This window comes from Lepidothrix coronata, unplaced genomic scaffold (genome assembly GCF_001604755.1).
Source record: "Lepidothrix coronata isolate B3197 unplaced genomic scaffold, Lepidothrix_coronata-1.0 Scaffold40, whole genome shotgun sequence".
Classification (NCBI taxonomy): Eukaryota; Metazoa; Chordata; class Aves; order Passeriformes; family Pipridae; genus Lepidothrix; species Lepidothrix coronata.
In genome coordinates, this window is record NW_016690220.1 from 1,767,491 (window position 1) to 1,788,628 (window position 21,138).

The 21,138-nt window shown below is 46.6% G+C and overlaps 1 protein-coding gene across 2 annotated transcripts in view; it reads left to right on the forward strand.

Moving 5' to 3' along the window:
* The first annotated feature begins 2,489 nt into the window (after positions 1 to 2,489).
* NR4A3 (nuclear receptor subfamily 4 group A member 3) overlaps positions 2,490 to 21,138 on the forward strand; it is a 29,591-nt gene continuing 10,942 nt past the window's right edge. The window contains exons 1-7 of one of the 2 annotated variants that reach the window (XM_017813249.1): positions 2,490 to 2,854; positions 5,352 to 5,510; positions 8,105 to 8,991; positions 11,210 to 11,339; positions 12,291 to 12,463; positions 17,824 to 18,023; positions 19,207 to 19,385. In XM_017813249.1, the coding sequence (XP_017668738.1) occupies positions 8,107 to 8,991; positions 11,210 to 11,339; positions 12,291 to 12,463; positions 17,824 to 18,023; positions 19,207 to 19,385 (1,567 nt within the window). In that variant the 5' untranslated portion in view covers positions 2,490 to 2,854; positions 5,352 to 5,510; positions 8,105 to 8,106. Of the gene's footprint in view, positions 2,855 to 5,351; positions 5,511 to 7,851; positions 8,992 to 11,209; positions 11,340 to 12,290; positions 12,464 to 17,823; positions 18,024 to 19,206; positions 19,386 to 21,138 lie in introns of those variants that run through there. The other variant, XM_017813250.1, reaches the window with a different exon arrangement.

Here is a 21,138-nt window from a genome sequence, read left to right on the forward strand (position 1 = left end):
TCTCTCCCTTCTCTTGCCCTCAGCCGCCCACGCCGGCAGCGGCATCAAAGGGAATCTCCCTTGTCGCGGCATGTCAGCACCGAGGATGAGCGCACCGGCCCGTCATGGCATTTTCGCTTCTCCCGGCGCTTACTCAACAAGCGGGAGGGGAGGGAGGGCTGGTTTGGAGGGGGGGGCGGGGGGAGGACTCCCAACCAGCGCCGCTCCTGCCATGAGGTCACCGCGGCGCTATGCGCCGTGCCCGCCGCCGCCCCTGCTCCGCTCCGTTGCGTCAGGCAGGGGGTATCCCCGCCACGGCCGGCCGAGCGGGGCATCCCCGCCGCGGAAACACCCCGCGCGTCCCTCGCCGCCGGGGCGGGGGGGTGATCCTGCCTCCAGCTCCTCCGCCACCCTCCACCCCTCACCCCCCAGCCCCCCGCTACTCCACCGCAGCAGGCGCTTGGCCGCGGGTCGGGAATGTCAGCAGTGGTTCGCCGGGTGGGGCAGGCAGGGATGGGACGGGGATGGGATGCGATGGGATAACAGCACGCTGCACCGAGGTAATCGTCCCGAGCAGACCATGCGAAGGGGAAGCCCCGCCGCCAAACGCGGCCCGACACGCCTTTTTTAGGGGGGAGAGTGGGAGAAGAGAGTCAGGTCAGACGGCCTCCGACAGCGTCCAACAGCGGCTTTTCCTCTCCGGAGGGGCTGCCAGAGAGGTGTCCGGCTGCTTGTCGGGATCCCCCCCCCGTCCTCTGCCCCGCACTCCACCCCCTGCGCAGAGGAAGCCGGGCGGGGGCGTGGCCCCACGACAATGGGACTCGCCGGCGCTATAAATACCCGCCCGCATCTATATTTGGTTTGGCCGGATCACAACCCGGGAAGGAGGGGGGGAGTTGGGGGGGGGTGTGCCAAAAATAGCCCCGCGCGCCCGCCCGCCGCCGCCACTCAATGGGCCGCGGCCCCGCCCCCTCCCCCGCGCGCGATCCCGAGCGCCCCGCGCGGGGCCCGGCGGCGCTAAATTTAGCAGCGCCGCTTGCGTCAATGACGCGGCCGCCGTGCGTCAGCCCCGCCGCGCCCCGCCCCGCCGTGCGGGGCCCGCCGCGTCCTGTGCGTGGATTGGCCGCGGCGGCGGCACGAGGGTGGTGACGTGGGCGCGCGGGCCGGGCCCCGCCGGGGGCCAGCGGCGGCTGCCGGGGGAGCGCGGCCGCGCGGGGAGCCCGGCGGGATCCCCCGCGGGGGGAGCGGGGCCTGGCAGCGCCGTCGGCATCGCCGGCAGGCAGGAAGGGAAGGGAGGGAGGGGGGGACGCCCCGGAGCCCGCAAGGGGACGGCGAGCACCGCCTCGGGAAGAGGATCCCGGTCTCGGACGCGACCGCGGGTCCGCGGCGTCCGCCGAGTGCTGTGCCAGCCCCAGCTTCGCCTCCCGGGTTCCGCGGCTGTGCCGGTGGCGGGCTGGTGCATCGAGAGGCAAAGCGAAAGTGCCGCCGCCGCCGGTCGCTCCTCCTCGGGGCGGCGGGCACCTCGCCCGCCCCCGGTCCCCGTCCGTCGAGACAGCTCGCCTGGCGGAGCCCCTCCGTCCGAGGCACAGCCGCGGCACTGGCCGGCACGGCCGCGGTGACGGCCGCGGTGACAGCCGCGGTGACAGCCGCGGCCATCCCGGCTGCCGGCAGCGGGTGTAAACACGGCACCGGGCAAGGCGGCGGGGGGCCCATCAGCCCCAAGCCCGGTACCCCGGACAGGCACACACACAGACACACACAGACACAGATACACAGACTGACAGACACAGGCACACACGGGCGGGAGCCAGGACGCTCTCAGGGCCGCTCGCACGAGTGCCCGCTCTGTGAGCGGCGCCTCCCCGCAACCTGCTCCTTGCTCCTGCGCACTGGAAAGTTTCGAAAGAAAAGAAGGGGGGAGAAAAGGAAAAAAAAATGGTAGAAGAGGGGAAAATAGGCGGAAAGAAAGTAAGAAAAAAAAAGTAAAAAAAGAAAAAAACGGAAAAAGGTAAAAAGTGAAAAAAAGTGAAAGAAACCTTTAATAATTCATACTGAAACTGCAACTAAGTAACTAAGCAAAGCTCTTCTCATTTGAGCCACTTCAGTAAAGATATATTAACGGTGTTATTGTCATAATAATAATAATAATAATAATAATAATAATAATAATAAATATTTGGCTTGGGAGCGACTCGCCAGGCTGTGGCAGGCTGCCGGCCCCGAGGCGGCCGGCCGGCCGGCTAACCCCGTCCCGCTGCCGGCAGCTCTGCCGGCGGCTCCGCACCTCGGCGCGGCTGTGCGCGGCTGTGCAGGGCTCGGGCGGTGCGGCGGGAGCGCGGCGCACACACTGGGGGGGGGGGGGGGTCAGTAGCGTCAGGCTCCCATGGCGTCACTATTGACGTTTCGCATTCCAGCCGCTCTATGGAGAGGCCGCTAGGGCTCCTCTCACATAAATGACGTTCAGAGAGAGGGAGCGGGAGAGCAGCGCAGAGAGGCGCCTCCGTCCCCTCTCTCCGGCGCAGGCACACGCGCACCTCGGGGCACTCGCACCGGGACACGGGCACAGGTCCCGGCCCGGCTCCCGCCGCACACACACACAAAGGCACATCGCGGCGGCGGCGGCGTCGGCCGCTCGGCATCCCTCGCCCGCCCGCCTGTTCACTCCCTCCCTCCGCCCGGGGACGGGCTCCTGGCTCCTCAGGCTTTTGCAATCCTTTTCCATGCCTCGGGATAACGCACCCTCCGGACCTGCAGCTACCGGGAGTCTGAGGGATTTTGTGTTTCGGGTCCTGCCGCTGGACAGCGCCTACACGCGCCTTTAAGGAAGCGGGCACCTACAAACTAGATGTAAAGACGGAACCTCCACAGCAACCGAGTACGTATGCGAGTGAGCGGGAGCGGCTACGGGAGAGGGACAACGCGGCGTGTCCCCACTCCGTGAAAGTTGTGCCGCCGGGGTAGATAGATGCTGGGGAGATGCCGGCGGCGGGCGATGTGGCTCAAGCCGACGCGCTGCCGTGCCGGGCTCTCGCTGAAACTTTTCCCTCACCTTCCCCCCCCACCTCCCCCATCCTCCCCGTGGATGCTCATTTGTCGCTCGACTTCCGAGACTCCCTGCCGGCTCGGCAACTCCCGTCGTGCCCGGGGCACCGCTGCCCCTCGCAAACGGGAGGGCTGTGGTTGAGAGAAGCGGGAGCCGGAGCCGGTGGTACTAAGGTATTTCTGCTAGTTGTTGTCATGGAAATGATGCTGCCGGCGGCGGCGGGGAGTTTACAGCGCCGGTGATGAATGGCAGCAATTTGTCTCTTTCCTTTAGCCGCGCTTGGGAAATAGGTGGTTCTGTTTGCACAAGTTCAGCTGTCTAATGGGGACGGCGGGGCAGGTTGAGCATATCTCACTTTGGGAGTCAGCAGCCCCCCTCGGCAGCCCGAAGAGCTCGCCCAAGAGGTAATTGCTGGAATGTGACATATTTTATTGAAATGAGTTGGGATGTTTGCTCGGCACGTCTGCCGGGCATCTGCTCCTAGGAAATGTACATTTTTCCCTTCGGAGGTCAGGAGCGTTAACGAGGGGCCGCGGTGCCCCAGCACGGGCGGTACCGTGCGGGGAGGCTGGGCTCCGCCGCCGCTGCCCCGCTCCCTGCCCCAGCGGCGCTTCTCGCCTTTGCCTTCTCGCCTTAATAGCTGCGAAAGAAGTTTCAATCTTGGAAAGAGGCGACAAAGCGCGGGCGCTGGGTTGTGATATTATGTCGGGGGACGGTTATCAGGGCAGCATTATCGCGATACTCTGTCCCGGGCGGAGATGCGGCTCACCTTAGCGCGGCTACTTAAAAACGCTGTTACTTAACTCGCAATTTTTGGATACGATGGATTCCGTGCGAGGATATTTCCCAGGGATAGGGCGGAAAACGCTGTTTTATGTAGGGAGGCTGGTGTGTTGGGATAGGATTTTTATCTCCAGGAAAAAAAAGTTTGGGAATGAATCGCTAACTTTTATCCAAGCCGCTTCACTCGATTACATTCTTCGTCCTATTTTTCTCTCCTCCGTGGAGACCGTTGTATGCTGGAGTCAAGCCCTGATAAAAAACAATGGACTAAACCAGACCAGACGGTTTCTTCGGAGGTGAATCTCACCCGATCTCGTGGATATTTGCTGGAGTGACCGTGCGGCTCGGGGCGATCCCTCCCCCCTCCAAAAAAAAAAAAAAAATCGCCAGCTAACCGGCGGTGGAAATCGAGCTCGAAACTTTTTAATTGAATGGAGCTTCCCCCTCCGCAGTCCCTCTCTGGTAAATGAAGGTTTCGAAACTCGCCTGAAGAAGTCACAATCACAATGGAGTATTTCACGGTTTCCTCCTCGTATTACAGGGTGGGGAGGGGTGTCACTCGGGGCTGAATGTAAAGTGCATGGAGGAAGAAAAGAGCTTTGACAAGGGTAGTTATTTCCTCGTAATTTACAGCCCTTACGGCCCTGCGCTCCTGGCTCGAGCGGCGGCAGCCCGGAGGGGTGCTGCGTGGTTAAAAGCGCAGCGAGTGTCTCTAGGTAACCGGCGGCTCAGGGGGGGCAGAGGAGCCCTAGGGCGCTCCGCGCTGAGCGGGAAGCCGCCTCGCAGGAGCTCGGGAGGGAACAAAACCCTCGGGAGAAAAAGGGATGAGCTGACAGGCACTTAACATCCCGGGAGCTGGCGGGGGTTCAAAGGTGAGGGGCGCGGGGAAGGGAAGAAAGACAAGGAGAGAGAGTCGCCGGGGAGCGGCTCCCGTAGGCAGGGGCCGGCGCGGCCGCGCATCTCTCGTGCTGCCGCGGAGCCCCGGCCGAGCTCGCAGGATCCAGAGGGTCGGGGGTAGACGGCGGGGCTGCGCTCCCAGCCCCGCGCCCGCGATGGAGGAGCGGAGCCCGGAGACACCGCGGGCTAGCCGGGATGTCAGGGTAACCACGTCTGGCCGGTACCTTGAATAGAAACTTCCAGCCTGCTTCCACACCCGGTCCCTGCCCCCCAACAAGAGAAAGTTCTCGCGGGAAAGTGGACGCTCGGGGATGATGCCCCGCTTGTTGTAGTCACTCCGCCCCGGGTTGTCCTCTTGCCTTCCCCAGGCTCCTCGCTCGGAGAACAAACTGTCGACTCCGTTGTCCCAGCCCGGTGCTCTCTGCCTTTTGTGTGATGAGGGAGCGGGAGCCGGCAGGAATGCGCTCACCGTCCAGCTCCCCCTTCCCACCCGCGGGGCGAGGTGGGGGGTTGCCGTGCGAGCGCGGGGGAAGTCCCCCCATGTCCCCCCGGAGCGCCTCGCCGGGGGGAAGGCGGGGGGGCGCCCCTCTAACCCCCTGGGGTCCGCCACCCTCTGACTGTGCCTTGTCTCCCCGCCGTCGGCGGACAGAGCCCGGGTCGGAAGAGCGCCCCCCGCCCAGGCCAGGCCCCGGGCCCGCCCCCGCAGAGAGGTCCCAGCCGGCACCCACCCCGCCGCCGCCGCCGCCGCCCGCCGCCGCCTCCGTCCGCACCTCCAGCCCCACCATTCAGCGCGCAAGATACCCGCCAGGTAAGCTGCCGCCCCGGGGAAGGAGAGGGAGGATGGGGAGAAGGGAGGGGTTGCGAGAGCTCCTGCCGCGGCCCCTACCCTTCCCAAGTCCCTCTGGCATCATAGGACCCCGACGTCGCGGGGCGTTTAAATCCCAAAAGGATGAAGGAAGAGCCTGCCTTTTGGCACAGCGCTTTTGGCGATGCCGTGCCTGGGCACGCGGGGGTTGCGAGCCCCCCGCCAAAGGCGTGCCAGATTTAAGGAGAAGATGGGTGGGAGTGCTAGTGTCCTTTTGAGGAGCCCAGCTTGCCTGGCGTTAAACTGGGCACCCCTTACCTCAAGTTCTCGAAAAGATAGCAGAGTAGTATGTTAATAGCTCTCAGTGTCCCTATCCCGATTCTTTTACCCTTTCATTGGGCTTTGATGACAGGTTGCTGTTCAGTGCACCTCTCGTGGGGCTTTTTTTCTCTTTTTTTAATGTTATTGGATAAAGAAGATAAAAAACCCGGGTTATTTGCTTTGCAGGGGAATTAATACTGCTGCCCTAAGTGGAAAAGTAGGGGTTAGAATTAGTCAAGTGCACTGGCAAAGAGCGAGGTAGGAGGAGTCCCACAGAGCCAGGAGAGACCAGACCTTTAGGTTAGGAATATTTTTTCAGTCCTCAGATCAGACTTATTTTAGACTTCTGTTTTTTCACTCCACTTTGCACAGAATTCAGTGACATAACCCTGTTATGCTCAGAAAAATGCAGGGAAAAAAAGGCATAATAATCTGTTTCCCTGAACTCCTGCTCACTTTGTGAGCTAGCAAAAAAGCCTTATTCCTTCATAAAGCCATGAATCCACATGTCCACTTGTCACATTATCTGTCCACTCACTCAGTTGTGTTCCTCAGTCAGTTTTTAGTGGAGGGGTGTGGAAAGAATTTCTTTCCCTTTTTATTTGATTAAGCACTAATCGCTATGTTTTAACAGACGGTCCTTAAACTAACAAATGATAGTGATAGGACTTGCCAGGAAATGTGTGTGCGTGGAATGGCATGGACAGAAATTGATAGGGAAAAAAAGAGAACAGTAGAATAATATATAAATAACGTTGGGAGGCAAGGCTTGGGAAAGGGTCGTCCAGCTTTTTTCTTCAAGCTTTTGGATTTATGAGCAGGAAGGTCTTAATTCAGGAAACAGCAACATTTTTTTTCTCATTTTTTAATGTTTTCTTGAGAAGAAGAAAGATCTAAATGGTTTGTGACAGCATGATAATTGAAATCTGGTACTTAGTTTAAATATGTTTATCTGCAAAGTGGGCAGGAAAGAATTAAAAGTTGATTTAACACAAATTATTTGGATTCCTGCATGCCAGACTCAAATGAATATTTTAAAATTGTAAGTGAAAGGAGTTCTTAAAATAATGAGGAAAACCTCATTATTTTCAAGGCAGGTTTGTTGGGGTTTTTTTAGCATGAATTACTTCTCAAGTACTTTTGGAATATAAATTACCATGATTAAGAAGAGATGAACTGCACTTAATTTTCATATACATTTTATCCATATTTACTTTTCTCTTTGTGAGAAAATTTATACTAATTGACGCATTTTATTCCTCTGCTTTGGAACCAAAATACACAACACACTTTTAATTTGGGTTGAAAATATTGAATCTCACAGTGTTTAGTCAGGCAAACCTCAATGAATTGCAGAACTGGGTCCATTATTTCCTGTGACCAGCAAATGAAATAGCAGACCAGTAGGAAATGTAAAAGAAAAAAACAATCAGATCTTTATAGCCAGGCACTGTGCTGCTTCAACCATCCCAGCTATCAGTGAACCGCATTAACTTTTATGACTAATGGATAAAACCAACTCTATTAGTGGCCTCAACCTTGCTTTCCCATAAAAACAGAAATACCACATACTTTTTATTTTTGCAAATTTAAGGATACGTTGTACCTCCCGCTTTTTTAAGGATAACATTCTACTACAGATAAGCCTTAAAACTACTAATTAGACAGCAACCTTCAATTATTAACTGGTCAGAAATATTCTTCAAAGGCCCAGAGTTGAGTAAGCAAAATTGATCCTTGCAAGTTGGGAGTAGCAAACCCTGTGATTTGAGTAATTCCTCTGATATGCGATACAGATGCTTCTTCTTTTAAAATAAATAAAATTTTTAATATTATGCATTTGATAATCTCATTTACCCTTCATGAAAATTTTACAGCATGATTGCACACATACTGAGATAGATTTAGAGTCATAAACTCTTCATTCTGCTTATCTAATTCTCATTGACACCTATGTATATTAAGCAGCAGATGTAGGGCAGCTTGAGATGGATTCTTCTCTCACTGACACTGGTATAAAACTGAGTTTCTCCTGTGACTGGATGAGAGCAGGCTCCCTAATACCTAATGCTTAGTGATCCCTGATACATATTTCTTGTTGAAATGCAAAGGCTCGAGGCTAATTTAAATGCCCTCTGTCCAGGTGAGAACGAGAGCTGGATATCTTAACTGAGCTCTGAACTGTGGGAGAACTTCTGGGAAAGAAGTCTGTGAGGGCCCAGGCCATGGCTTTGGTGCACTGGGCTTGTTGTTAACGTCCCCCTTTGCCCTTGCAGATATGCCCTGTGTGCAAGCGCAGTATAGTCCTTCACCACCCGGTTCAAATTATGCATCTCAGACCTACGCGTATGGCTCGGAGTACAGCTCAGACATCATGAACCCCGACTATGCCAAGCTGACCATGGACCTGAGCAGTACCGAAATCACTGCCACTGCCACCACCTCCCTTCCCAGCTTCAGCACCTTTATGGAGGGTTATTCTGGCAGCTATGAGCTCAAGCCTTCCTGCCTCTACCAAATGCAATCTGCCTCCTCTGGCCAGAGGCCCCTCATAAAGATGGAAGACACCCGGCTGTCCCCATACCAGCCCTCACTGCCCCCATCTACAGATGAGGGGATGCCCAGCACTTCCATGTACTTCAAGCAATCTCCACCCTCCACTCCCACCACACCCGGCTTCCCCGCTCACCAGAGCCTGTGGGACGAACCTCCGCTGCAGCCCACGCAGACCTGCCTGCCTCCTGGCCACCTGATGGACGCCACTCCCATGAAGACCGTGCCTCCACGCTTCCCTCTGTTCCACTTCAAGCACTCGCCTCCGCACACTCCGTCCGCGGCAGCCCACATGTGCTATGACCCTGCCTCCCTGAGCCTGCCCCTGGGCTCTGACAGACCCACCGCCAGCCAGGCTCCCATGGAGGGCCATTCCTACGGGCTCCACCTGGCCAAAAGACCAGCCTCCTTAGCCTTCTCACCGCTCGGCCTCAACGCAGCCACCTCCAGCCTGATGGGTGAGAGCAGCGGAAGTGGCAGCAGTGGCCTCCCGTCTCCACCCAGCAGGAGCTCTTCCTCTGGGGAAGGCACCTGCGCTGTCTGTGGAGATAATGCCGCCTGCCAGCACTACGGGGTGCGGACATGCGAGGGCTGCAAGGGCTTTTTCAAGGTGAGAGCTCTGCCGTTCACTCCCCTCCCACTTCCCCCCAACTCACTTCCCTCCCCGCCTGCCCCTGCATGCTCCTGGTCCTGACCTGGGGGTTCAGGGGCACTGTGTGTTAAAACTCAGGCCCCCCAGCAGGGTGGAATGGTCACCCACCCAAAGTTTTTGAAAAAGGCCAAAGCAAGCCCTCCGTAGGATAAAAGGATCAGCCAGTTTTAGCTGAGAAAAGGACATGGCAGTGAGCTGGGGAAACCATATCTCTGGTCTGCCAGCATCCTTCAACAGAGCACGGGTCACCCCTGTCTGAGCTATAAACTGCTTATATTCTGTAATGAAACTACCTGGAGTACATTCAGCGTGGGTTTTACTCACTCACCCAGTCCAATTAAACATTGTTTTGCAGTGAGAAAAGAAACCCTGAAAGCCTAGAGTCCACCGGATGTTTTAGGTGATGGCAGCAGTGCCGTTTGTTGCCCTGGGGCAGTTGGGGTGAGGAGGGCTGCAGGGTGGGTCAGCACCAGGAAGAAGCTGGTTTCACATATGGGACAAACCCAAGCACTTCTAGTTGCATTTGGTTGCTGCCTCGTTGTTACCCTTCAGTTCAGGAGCCCAGTGAGCCCTCACCAGTGGAAAGCTGACTGCAGAGCAGTGACTAAGCACCACACAGAGTCCTGGTGCCTGCTCTGCAACGAAGGCAGCTTTGCAGCTGAATAGCAACACTAATAACTTAAAGCAGTTTCTCAGTGGAAACTTTGTGCTTACATTTTTAGGAGTTGAATACACCCTTTTGCTCCTAGATTTGGGTGCTTTGTAGTTTCCATTCAGCAGTCTGAGCTCAGATTCCACCATTATTTTCAAAAATGGCTTAAGTGAAGAGCTTGGGATAGACTTTTGGTAGAATGGTTCTGGGCAGCAGGTTTAAGATTTGATACATTTGGGTTTGATTTGGTACATTCCTTACTGCTAAGATATCAGTCATGCCCCTGTTGTGGTAAAAGATACAACGGGAAAAAAACCAGTCCCAAAATATTTGTGGGGAGGGTTTACAATATTTGTTTTTTTATTGTAGGTGGAGCTAGCCATGTTACTTAATAATAATCCTTTGACAACATGGTAACATACACATCTGCTATAAAACTGATTTGTTATTTAAATATAACTAGAAGAGGGAACACAAATAACCTGGAAATAGCAGCTCTTATGAGCCCAAACCTGCCACTGTGGAAATTAATAGCATATCCTTGATTTGCAACAGTATCTAGAGCTTATTCTGCAAAATTAAACTGTTTTCAGCTCCAAATCACAATGAACAATATTTGCTGGGTCTCTTATATTTAGTACATTGGAGCTGTTATTTGATAATGAACACAAAATATGAAATTTATGTATTATGCATTAATTTAATATTGAATGAAAATTTAATATTGAATGTTGAGTTGATAAATTTGTTCCTGTTGTCTTTCTTGTTAATGTCTTTTTGATGTTATTTATTGATTATTGTTATTTATTATATCTGATTTTAAGTGTGGAACCACAATACATTTTTGCATCAACATTTGTTATATTCTTCCAAAGCTTACCAGGTTTTTACGTATTTTAAATTTATTCTATATTTTTCAAGATCATTTTAGAATTAATTAAATGTACATAACTACACTATAATTCTGTCTGTTTTTTTTTCCCCCAGGTCAGGCTAGCTTTCCCAGAATATTTAGCTAAACATATTTTGTAGGGGTTTCTGGTATTTTTATTTTTCTCCCTGATGATTTTAATGGCTAACCAAACCAGTTATTGTGGTATTTGACTAACAATAGTGATAGCAAGAGAAGTACATTGCAGATCATTTTGATTTTATTTTAATAAGGTCAGCAATAATCAAGGGAATGAACCAAGTAGAAAATTGTTCCCAAAGGGATATTAAAAGCGGAGATAATCTAATCCCCAAAGGTAGATGTGATGACCTGGTAATTTCAGATATGATTTTATCATTCAAAGTTGCCTGTCTCCAGAGACTTGCTTCAGAACAATCCTAGATGATTTTCATTGTCAGCAGCTAACACTAATAAAATTGTTTTTCCTGCAGGCTAGTGTGTTAGGAAATTAATTTTATCTAATTATATGAATTGCACTGTCACTTTTCATGTTGTAATTAAAACACATTTTGTCAGGTTCTAAGTTGCTCAAGAAACAATCAGTTTACTATACTTGTGTTGCATTTTCACAGAGAACAGTTCAGAAAAATGCAAAATATGTTTGTCTGGCAAATAAAAACTGTCCAGTGGACAAGAGACGTCGTAACAGATGCCAATACTGCCGATTTCAGAAGTGTCTCAGTGTTGGCATGGTTAAAGAAGGTAAGGACTATGGCTAGTATCATCCCAGAAACTGAAATATTATGTTTAATGAATCTGTGTGTGTGTGTGTGTGCACACATGCCAACATGGATGTCTTTACAATGAATTCAACAGTACTGGGATTCATAACTTACCCCAAATATGCCTATATGTAATAATGTATTGATTTTCTGCTTTTCACCCTTATTATCATATTTAGACTATAGACCCCAGAGTTCAAGAACAGCAAGGTCACAAGAGGATAATTTGACACTGGCCAAAATGTCTCGTTTATTAACTTTGGATGCTACTCGATAATGCTATTGGCTTCCCCCTGTTATCTCACCGGGGGCTGCACTGGATTGTGTGCATTTTGACATAGGATCTTGTTTCATTCTCATAAGCTGATTGTAAATTTGCAATTAATTTAAATGGAAACAGGATCAACTCATTAGTCCAAATTCTGCAAATATTTAAGTATGTGAGTAATATTGTGTGAGCAGTCCCATTGCAAATACTGACATGGATAATATAAGCTGTATAGCGTTGACTGTATTCAAATGCTTCAAGAAAACTAAAATTACTTTGAATGAACGACTCTGCCATTTAAAAAGGACACTGGTAGTAGGAACACTAAAATTTATGTTTCACATTCAGGTTTCTTTCAGCAGTGGAATGTCATGGGCACACATATACGGGCACACAGACGTGCTGCAAGCAAAGCACGGACACCAGGAACACAGCTGGGCTTTCAGTAAGCAGCTACATTGCTGCTTATGGTCATAGGTCTGACGCAGTTTTGGTGTCATTTGTGTTCCTTTGCAATTGAAGGCATCAAGAGCATGTGCTGAAACTGGAGAACACCCTTATTTTTGCTGTGCTGGCTACCATAAAAAAAGCAGGGTGTTCGTTCTGATCCATTGTTTGCTGGTATTTTCACAGCTGATTCTCTTGGGTTTTTCTCCCCCCTAGTTGTCCGTACTGACAGCCTGAAAGGGAGAAGAGGTCGGCTGCCTTCCAAACCAAAGAGCCCCTTACAGCAAGAACCCTCCCAGCCCTCCCCACCTTCTCCTCCCATCAGCATGATGAATGCCCTCGTACGAGCTTTAACCGACTCCACGCCCAGGGAGCTTGACTATTCAAGAGTATGTCTCACTTTTCCTTCACTGTTTGCTTTCCGCTTAGAAATGATTTGTGAACTGCATTTCTACTTGCCGGCTGTTTTTTTGCTAAAATTAACTTAAGTGTGAAATTTGGATGAGGGTAGAAATTGGTCCAGCCAGTCATTGTCTTTTCGTGACAGGTGGACAATGAGAGGGAAGGAAGTGCAGTAGAAATTAGTGTTAGTAACTGTTCACTGTGAGGATCTCAATCACAAAATCATATGCAGTATATTTGATGGGTGAGTGAAAGCAAAAATACGTGGATAAATAGAGCATTCTTGTTGCAAAAAGCCTGTGCCAAAACACTAGCAATGAGATTGATTAACCTACCAAACTCAGGAGCAGTACTCATATGTCCAGTATCCTAACTTCCAGGTTCTGAAGCCTAAAATTTAATAGTATTTCCCTAATATGCAGATATAAGGGCTGCGCAATGGATTGGACCTGGATGGATAAGACCGTTTCTATTGAAATCAGTATGAATTTTGCTATTATTTAAATGGGACCAGGATTGGCTTTGGATACCCCAGCATGAATATTTCTTCAGTTAAATTCACATTTTTAAAAAAATACCTTTTAAAATCAAAATTCTGAAAAAGTATCTCAGCAAAGCTTTACCAGAGTTTGTATATTTATTTACCCTTGTTCTTTAATGTATCATAGTCGCCATTTAAATATTCATGGAATATTTTGAAAGCTGATAAAAATGTTCTATGGTTATTAAAATACAGGGCATTGAAGTGGCTTGTTAAATACATTTTTTAGGCACATTGATATAAGAAAAGAAAAAAACGGAGCTAAGGAAAAATAAGATCAAATTCTTTCCCCTTAATGAAATATGATTACATCTGAGACTGTAAAAAATAGCAGCTATACTCAGACAATATATACATTGTCCATTTATCACTTGTTGCTAAGTAATATTTAATCCTAAAACATATTTGATTGCAATATATAAAAATTGCATTATTCTATTTTAGACTATACTTAAATATATAATTTAGTAATTTTAAGCATGCTGTAATATATTTCCTTCAAGCTAATATGTAAGTATTAAATCATATAATTTTCCAAGTTATTATTAAGAATCTAGTTGTTCAACATCTGACAGCCTTCTAGGGGTAGAATGCATTAGCCAAATTTCCATGTACCTTAACTGACCCAGAATATCTCGGGGGTCATTCTGCTAATACTAAGATGTGTGACAAGCTGTGCTCTTTGACAGAAATCTGCTGGGTTCCACAGAATTGCAGACATATATTAGCCCAAGCCATGAAAGCAGTATCTAACCATAGGTTTTTATTTAGATATTGATATAAAGTTCTTTTGCATTTACAAAAAACTGAAAAGAAAACTATGTATTTCTATATGACTTTTTTCTTTATCCTGCAGTAATTATTCCTCTTTTAATGAAAACAGCCCACAGATTTAATTGCTGAACAATTCTGTTGGACATTACAGGAAGCATATGATTGACAGTATATTAATTTAGTCTTGGTATCTAAAAGATTAAGTATGATTGTCTGTTAGAACATATTAATATCTAAGTTTTTCTTTACAATAAAATATATAATAGTCTGTTATGCCCAGTGATACTGAAAACACCAAAATATTCTACAAGAAATTAATAGATTCTTACATTTTTCATAAACCCTTATACTTATTTTGAAAAAATTAGGGGAAATCTTAACAACTGCTGTGTAAAAAACAAGATTAATTAAATAAGACATACCATAAACACACTGCAATGCTAAAAAATTCCTTTGAAGAGTAATCGTGTACCTGTAAAGACTAACTTATGGCATGTTCAGTTAGGCTGTGACCCTGCTGAGCGCAGCAAATAGGCAGATCTGGAAACCTGGCTTTGGAATCAGTCCTGACACTTCTGCAGATATGACCTTAATGTTTAGCATGGTCTTCATGTTTACAAGCTGTAGTGTGTTGACTGTCTTAAAAATATTGATAAATGTTTCGAAGGGAAATGTCTATCCCTTCCCTCCCAAAAAACCCACACACACAGACACAGACACACACAAAAAAACAAAAAAAATACAACCCAAAAACTAAATTACATAAGCTACAAAATTTCACCAAAACATATTGGAAGCAATTGTGTTCAGAACATGGCTGCTTTTCATCTCAGCACTGGTTTTAACTTACCAGTCCAGAGCAGTAGTATATTTAGGTACTTAGTTTCAAAAGGCAATTGCCAAGGGCCGTAGTCCGGTCTCACGCCTGTTTACTAGTACAATTCCCTGAGTTCACACTTTTAAGTAAGTGAGATGAGAAACTGACCCTATATTTTGCCATCCTTATTCATGGAGAACAGACACCAGCTTAAGTAGAAATGGTTGCCTTTTCAGAGGGGGGGTGAAGCATTCAGGCAACAATCCCCCCTTCCCCAGCCACAAAATTAAGCACGTATCTTGGCTTTTGGAAAAATGAGCAGAGCTTCTCCTCTGTGCAGAGAAATTATTGTTAGGCTTTTGCAGCTGTAGCCATCGATGAAGGACTGATGAAAGCAGGCAACGGGTAGAGCTAGGTTGTGCTACCGGGCTTCCCAACACTGGGCTTTTCAAATTTCTTTAGATATAACATACAAGTTAATGTTGCTTGCTACACATGCAACCCCCTCCTTAAGAAACAGTCGGATTTCATTTAATTCCCAGAGGAGCTCTGAGGAAGGGAGTGAGGCAGAGCTTTGTCTTCTGGCTTTCTCCCGGTTTGCCTCCAATTTGCACAGGGCAGGTTTAGAAATGCAGATAGTAGCCCTTCCGTACTTTCGCCTCCTGAGCAAGGGCAGGCTTACCAGCTGTCTTGGTCACAAGTTAGGTCAAATATCACCTCTTCTCAGTGAAATAATCATGCAAAAACCCCACAGATTTTGGTGCATAAAACTGAACCATACATATTGTTCATGGTTACTTATATCTTCATAAGCCTGTTACAAGTAAATAATATTTTATTTTAACTATTCTTTATAAGTGCTAACTCTTTGTAGTGAGTGGTGACATATTGCAGCAGCTAAAAATTATGCAATTCCATATCTTCTTTTACCTTTCTTCTAAAATAGCTCTCATGGGCTAGACTATAATAACAAATACAGTTTATAATTTTTTTAGATGAATTTCATTTAATTCAGAGCCCTATGTGGGGCATACCATACTGTAGCATTCACAGTTAAGCGACATAATGCAGCATTCAGCTTCACTAGAAAATGTTAAAACTTTGCCTTACTTTTGCTAAAGGAATGTTTTATAACTACTGGGAACAAATTAACACCTGGCATAATTGTGCTGAGTTGCAATGAGTTATATTTAGAATGAACCCATTCACAATGGGCAGTACTTTTTTTCTTTTCCTTTCCTTTTCCCTCCTCTTTACTGCTCAAAGGATCAAGAATGTGTGTTGCCTTAGCAGGACATGAGGTGTACTGCTAAGGTGAGGCGGGAGTTTCCATCAGCCTGTTTGGTTTCCCTGTGTAGAAAGAAGGAGTCGTAGGTCAGTCCTGCACAGCAAAGTGTATCTCTCAGAGTCAAAATTAACACTGTCGAGGCTTGCTCTGCAACTTCACTTTAAGAGGGCCCAGAACATGCATAGTGTCTGAAAAATCAAATTATCTTTTTCTACCCACTAATTATCTCAGTGCATCTTGCTGCAGTCCAGTGCCAGGAGTAGTTGGTTCATGCTGCTTGAACACCCACAAATGCTCCAGTCAGGTGGGGCACTGAACACATAAAAGATGCAGCATACAGATTTTTCTACCACTGCTCCCCATATTCTCTGTATTGTGCCCTCTACCTGCCTCACTGTCACAGAATCCTTTGGAGTAGCTGGGGCAGAATTTATCTCCACATGTACTTTAGAAGAAGGATTGCACGTGTTTCACTAGCTGACTAGGCATGTGAGCTGGAGCTCATGAGAAACTCGTGCTGTTAGTGCTGGGTAAGCAAAACAGAGTCATTAAGGACTTGTACTGGTGCCCCAGATACGGTGAGAGGTCTCTAGGATTGCTGTGGTTCTCCCATCAGTCAGCAACTCTGACACTGTGTCCTTCATCCCTCACCTGCCAACAGCAACCAGCTCCAGCTTGGAGAGGCAGAGAACAGGACAGCTACCCAAGACGTTGTGCTTGCTGCCCCCCACTCTCTGTCCTGCACAGAGGTGACTTTTGTGTTGCAGTTAGCAACTTGGGTGATATCTGCAGCCCAAGTGGCATGGCTATAATAATGTCCTCCCAGGCTGCCAGCCCACTGTTACTGATTGGGAAAGGGTTGTGCATCTTTCTGCTTCTACTCTGGCTTGGGGAGTTGCTAGAGTGACCTTAAGGCTGATGGATTCAAGACCTAACTGCATTTTTTCCAAAGGGTGTGCACACTTTTAGCCATGGACACTACCCTAACCTTTATTTGGCTGAGTCCCTGTGAGAGAGTGGGTATGAAGTCTCTCCCAGAAATAACCCACCAGATGTCTGATGGTGAGGATGTTGTTAGAATAAATGCCACACTATTCAGCACCTGCTCAGAAAACCAGCAGTGCTTTCCAAGCACAGAATCAGACTAAGCCACGGAAGCTCCCATTGTATTTTCTGCCAAGAGAGAGGAGAGCAGTGTCACAGGGGTGACAGGGATCCACTGATGACGAAGCAGGAGATAGTGGGGAGAGAACTGTCAGAGTGTCACAGGGAAGTTGAACAAGCTGAGACTGTCAAATGGTAGCCTGGAAGAGTTATGGCCACATAAGCAGGATAATAGGTTCTGCTGAACCTCAAATGCTTCAATTTGAAGGAAAAGAGGTGATATGGGGCAGCTGGTTTACTTTGAACCAATTCTGTATTCAAATGAAGCAATGCTGCATGTGTCAGATAAAACATGATTTATCCTATGTGTCTCTATCACTGTCAGATAAAATGCACTTTGAGAGGTTTCGGAAGAAATCTGCATTTTTGACATACTGAGACAAATTCATCAATGGGAAAACTGTTTAAATTGTAGTAAGCCAAACAGTGTTCCTCTTCTACTGTGATGCAAATTATCCTACCCACCAGGTTTTTATTTCTGTTTACTAATAGCATGTAGGTACTTTTAAAACGTGATACTATATTTTAGTTATAAATTTGAAAATACTTCTATACACATGGAAATATTTTTGCAATATATATTTGAATAGCAAAATGCCTGAAGGTAGCCAAATAAGTAGATAGATGTAGACCTACTTTTTATGTCTTTGTTAATAATACCAGCTTTGCCACAGAAGGAAATGTTGTTGGGCAAATAATGCTGTATGTTTCACAGAATGCCCTTAAATGCATATAACGTTGCTTTCTGTGGCTTTCATTTTAGTACTGTTCCACTGATCAGGCTGCTGCAGGCACAGATGCAGAACATGTACAACAATTCTATAATCTTCTGACTGCCTCCATTGACATAACTAGAGGCTGGGCAGAAAAAATCCCAGGATTTACTGACCTCCCAAAAGAAGATCAGACATTACTCATAGAATCAGCTTTTTTGGAGCTGTTTGTACTAAGACTCTCCATCAGGTAACTATTTATTTCATTTCCTCTTAAGATGATGTGAAAAATCATCCATCTAAATATTTTTAAGGAATAAATATGGCACTATCTTTGAACATGGTCAATTGTACCAAAAAAGCACAAAAAAATCAGCGTGTTGCCTCCAAAGTGTGTTTAAATTGTTTTACACTGCAGAAAAACCCAAGAAGGTGATTTAAAAAGAAATTTTTAAAGCTAATGTGCTTCATTTTATTTGATCTCCCCTATATTCTTTTTACATAGTAATCAAAATTGATCCTCAGACACTATTTGAGCAAGTCTGCTTCATACTCATAAGCATGAACTATAGAAAAGCACCTTCAGTGTGAAAGCTTTTTTCTTTTCCCCATTCTTTTACACATGCACATCTTTGTCCCTTTTGAAAGAGTTGAAGATGATTTAAAATCTTGTTCAGATTGTTTTAATTCTTAATGCCAAGTCATTTAGTAGAGCGAGAAGCTATTTGTCAGTGTAGCCCTAGTTAAGACACTTTGCCCGAAAACACTCTCGGGGACTGGCAAAATTGCAAACTGGTGATTTGAATTATGCCCTTGTTTCTTTAGGTTGAAAATGACCTTTGCATGTGTTCTTTAACGGGGATATTGGCAATGGGGAGGGGAAGGAGAGGAGAGCTTGGCTGTAATTTCTCTCTTACGCACAGGTTTTCATATAAAAGAGTTTAAGCTGTTATGTGTATTGTGGTGCATTATTGCATGCATTTTCCATTGTTTTTTCCTTATCAATTTTTACAATCTGAAAAATGCAGATGATACTAGGTAAATGCTGAGAGTTGCAGATCTCTCTTTTTATTAGTTTTGTATTTCAAAATGCACTCACTTAGTATTCCTTTGGTTCAAACATACAGTATTTAATGTAAAATGTCTTCTCTGTTTATGCCTTTGGGCAGGACCAAAATCTTAACTAATTAGACAGTCTACACCACATGCTACAGCTAACCTCAGGCTTATAACTCTACGAAGTAAGCAATCATAGAAGCTTGTTTGTTGTACTTTGGCCCCAAGGGAGAAGCACATTGTCAAACGTGAATGCCCACATATGTCTCAGGATAATATGCCTTGGATTTTAAATGACAGACGCTTCAATACTGGTTATGCACTTTGCTGTAAAGTAGAAGACGCATTTATAATTTTTTCAATTGTTTTTATTTGAGGTCTGATACTGCTGAGGATAAGTTTGTATTCTGCAATGGACTTGTGCTTCATAGACTTCAGTGCCTTCGTGGATTTGGGGAGTGGCTCGACTCTATTAAAGACTTTTCCTTAAACTTAAAGAGCCTTAACCTTGATATCCCAGCCTTAGCAAGTCTATCAGCTCTAACTATGATTACAGGTAAGTGCCCCTTTGTTAATAGAAAGCTTCAGACTCCAGTGCTTTGCTTTAATGGAGATTCAAGCAATTTCAGTTAATTTAGCTATATTCAGGGTAAAGTGAGTATGATTTTTAAGTATTGGAATGACCACACTGAAAAGATGGATTAACATTAGGCTATCAGACACCTCTATTAAAATGCAATCTAACTATTTGTTTTCAGTTTCATTGTTTTCTGGGAATAGTCTCTAAAAAACAAACTGCTTCCAAGCAAATTGTGTAGTTTGTACAAAAATATCCAGAATACTTGCTGAATTCCCAGAAAAACCTAATGAAATGCCCAGATCTAGGTCTTCTGTGTAGGAATACTTATATCAAGGCAGCTCGAGAGCTAGAAGCGATACAGCTAGTATAGCTCATCCCTCAGCAAGGTAGCTAGACCAGAAAAACCATGTGGCAGGCAGGCTCCTTTTGGTAGCCAGGATACCCTAGATATTCCACACACTGCTTTTCTGAGAGAGAAAAATCAGAGAATAGTGAGAAAAAAGTCGCATTCTGCAGCATATCGCCCCTTCTGCCTCCTGGGATGAACAGCAGGAAGCTAATGTCAGAATCTGCCAAGTCTGGCCAGTAAGTACAAAACAGGGGAGCATAACCTTTTAATGTGTAATTTTCTCATTCCTGAAACAACAAAGCCTCTTGAAGTACATACTGCATACCTTGGGCTTCTTGCAGTAGAAGAGGCATAGTGATGGCAGCAGGAGTAGCTGGGAGTAAGGGTGTCTGACAACCACACAGTGAAAGTTGGAGCAGCAGTTGTCTCTACACAGAGCCTCACACTCATTTCAGAAAAGCTGGTAGTATAACGGTGCAACTGTGTCATCACTGTGAGACAGGGCTTCAGTGTGCCCTGAGCTGGATCTTCCCAGGGATAGATATAAGCTCCACTGGGATAGATATTGATTTCCTTCTGCATTTCAGGCATCCACGACTTTTCAGGCAGTGGGCTCAGCAATACCACATGCAGTCTTCATTTTACCTGGGACGAGATAATGTTGGGGAAACACTGAGATAAAATGCTCAGTGACAAATATAAAACCTAAAATTGACCAATTCCTGATGACATTTGTGGGGCCAAGATTTTGGCTTCAGAGTTTGCACAGTATGCTTCCTTCCTGCATTTTGGTGAAGGGTTAGTGTATGTGTGTAACTCTTTGTTTCTTAAGAAAAGCATTTTCAATTTTTTGATTAATTTCTGTTCGTTTCTTCTGCAGTTGGAAAGGGTACTTTAAGGCCCAGATTCTAGTTTCTTTGATAACACATATAAGACCAGAATAACTCTTTGGAGTTGGCTTTACTCTGTATAAAAAGTTTCCGAAATGAGTAGTACGTTAAAGTGAGAAAGAACATTCCCAATTAATATTTTTACTCCTGTGTATATAAACGTCCACTGACATCTGTTCACACCTATTTACGTATTTGTATTATAAATACATACATAGATGTGTATACATACTTGTATACATATATAATGTATTTATGTATGTGTATGTATTTAGGTATCTCTAAATCAAGGACAGGTTCTGTCTCTCTCCATATATATTTACATACATGCATATGCTCATACAGGCACATATATATAGCACATGTCAATGATTTAGATCATTTACTATATATTAGATATGTCCTTTTTAGATAAACATAGGTAGCGTGTTCTTGGTTATCTTCCTGGAGACAGAGAATATGCAGGTCGATGAACAGAATTCCTAGCAAG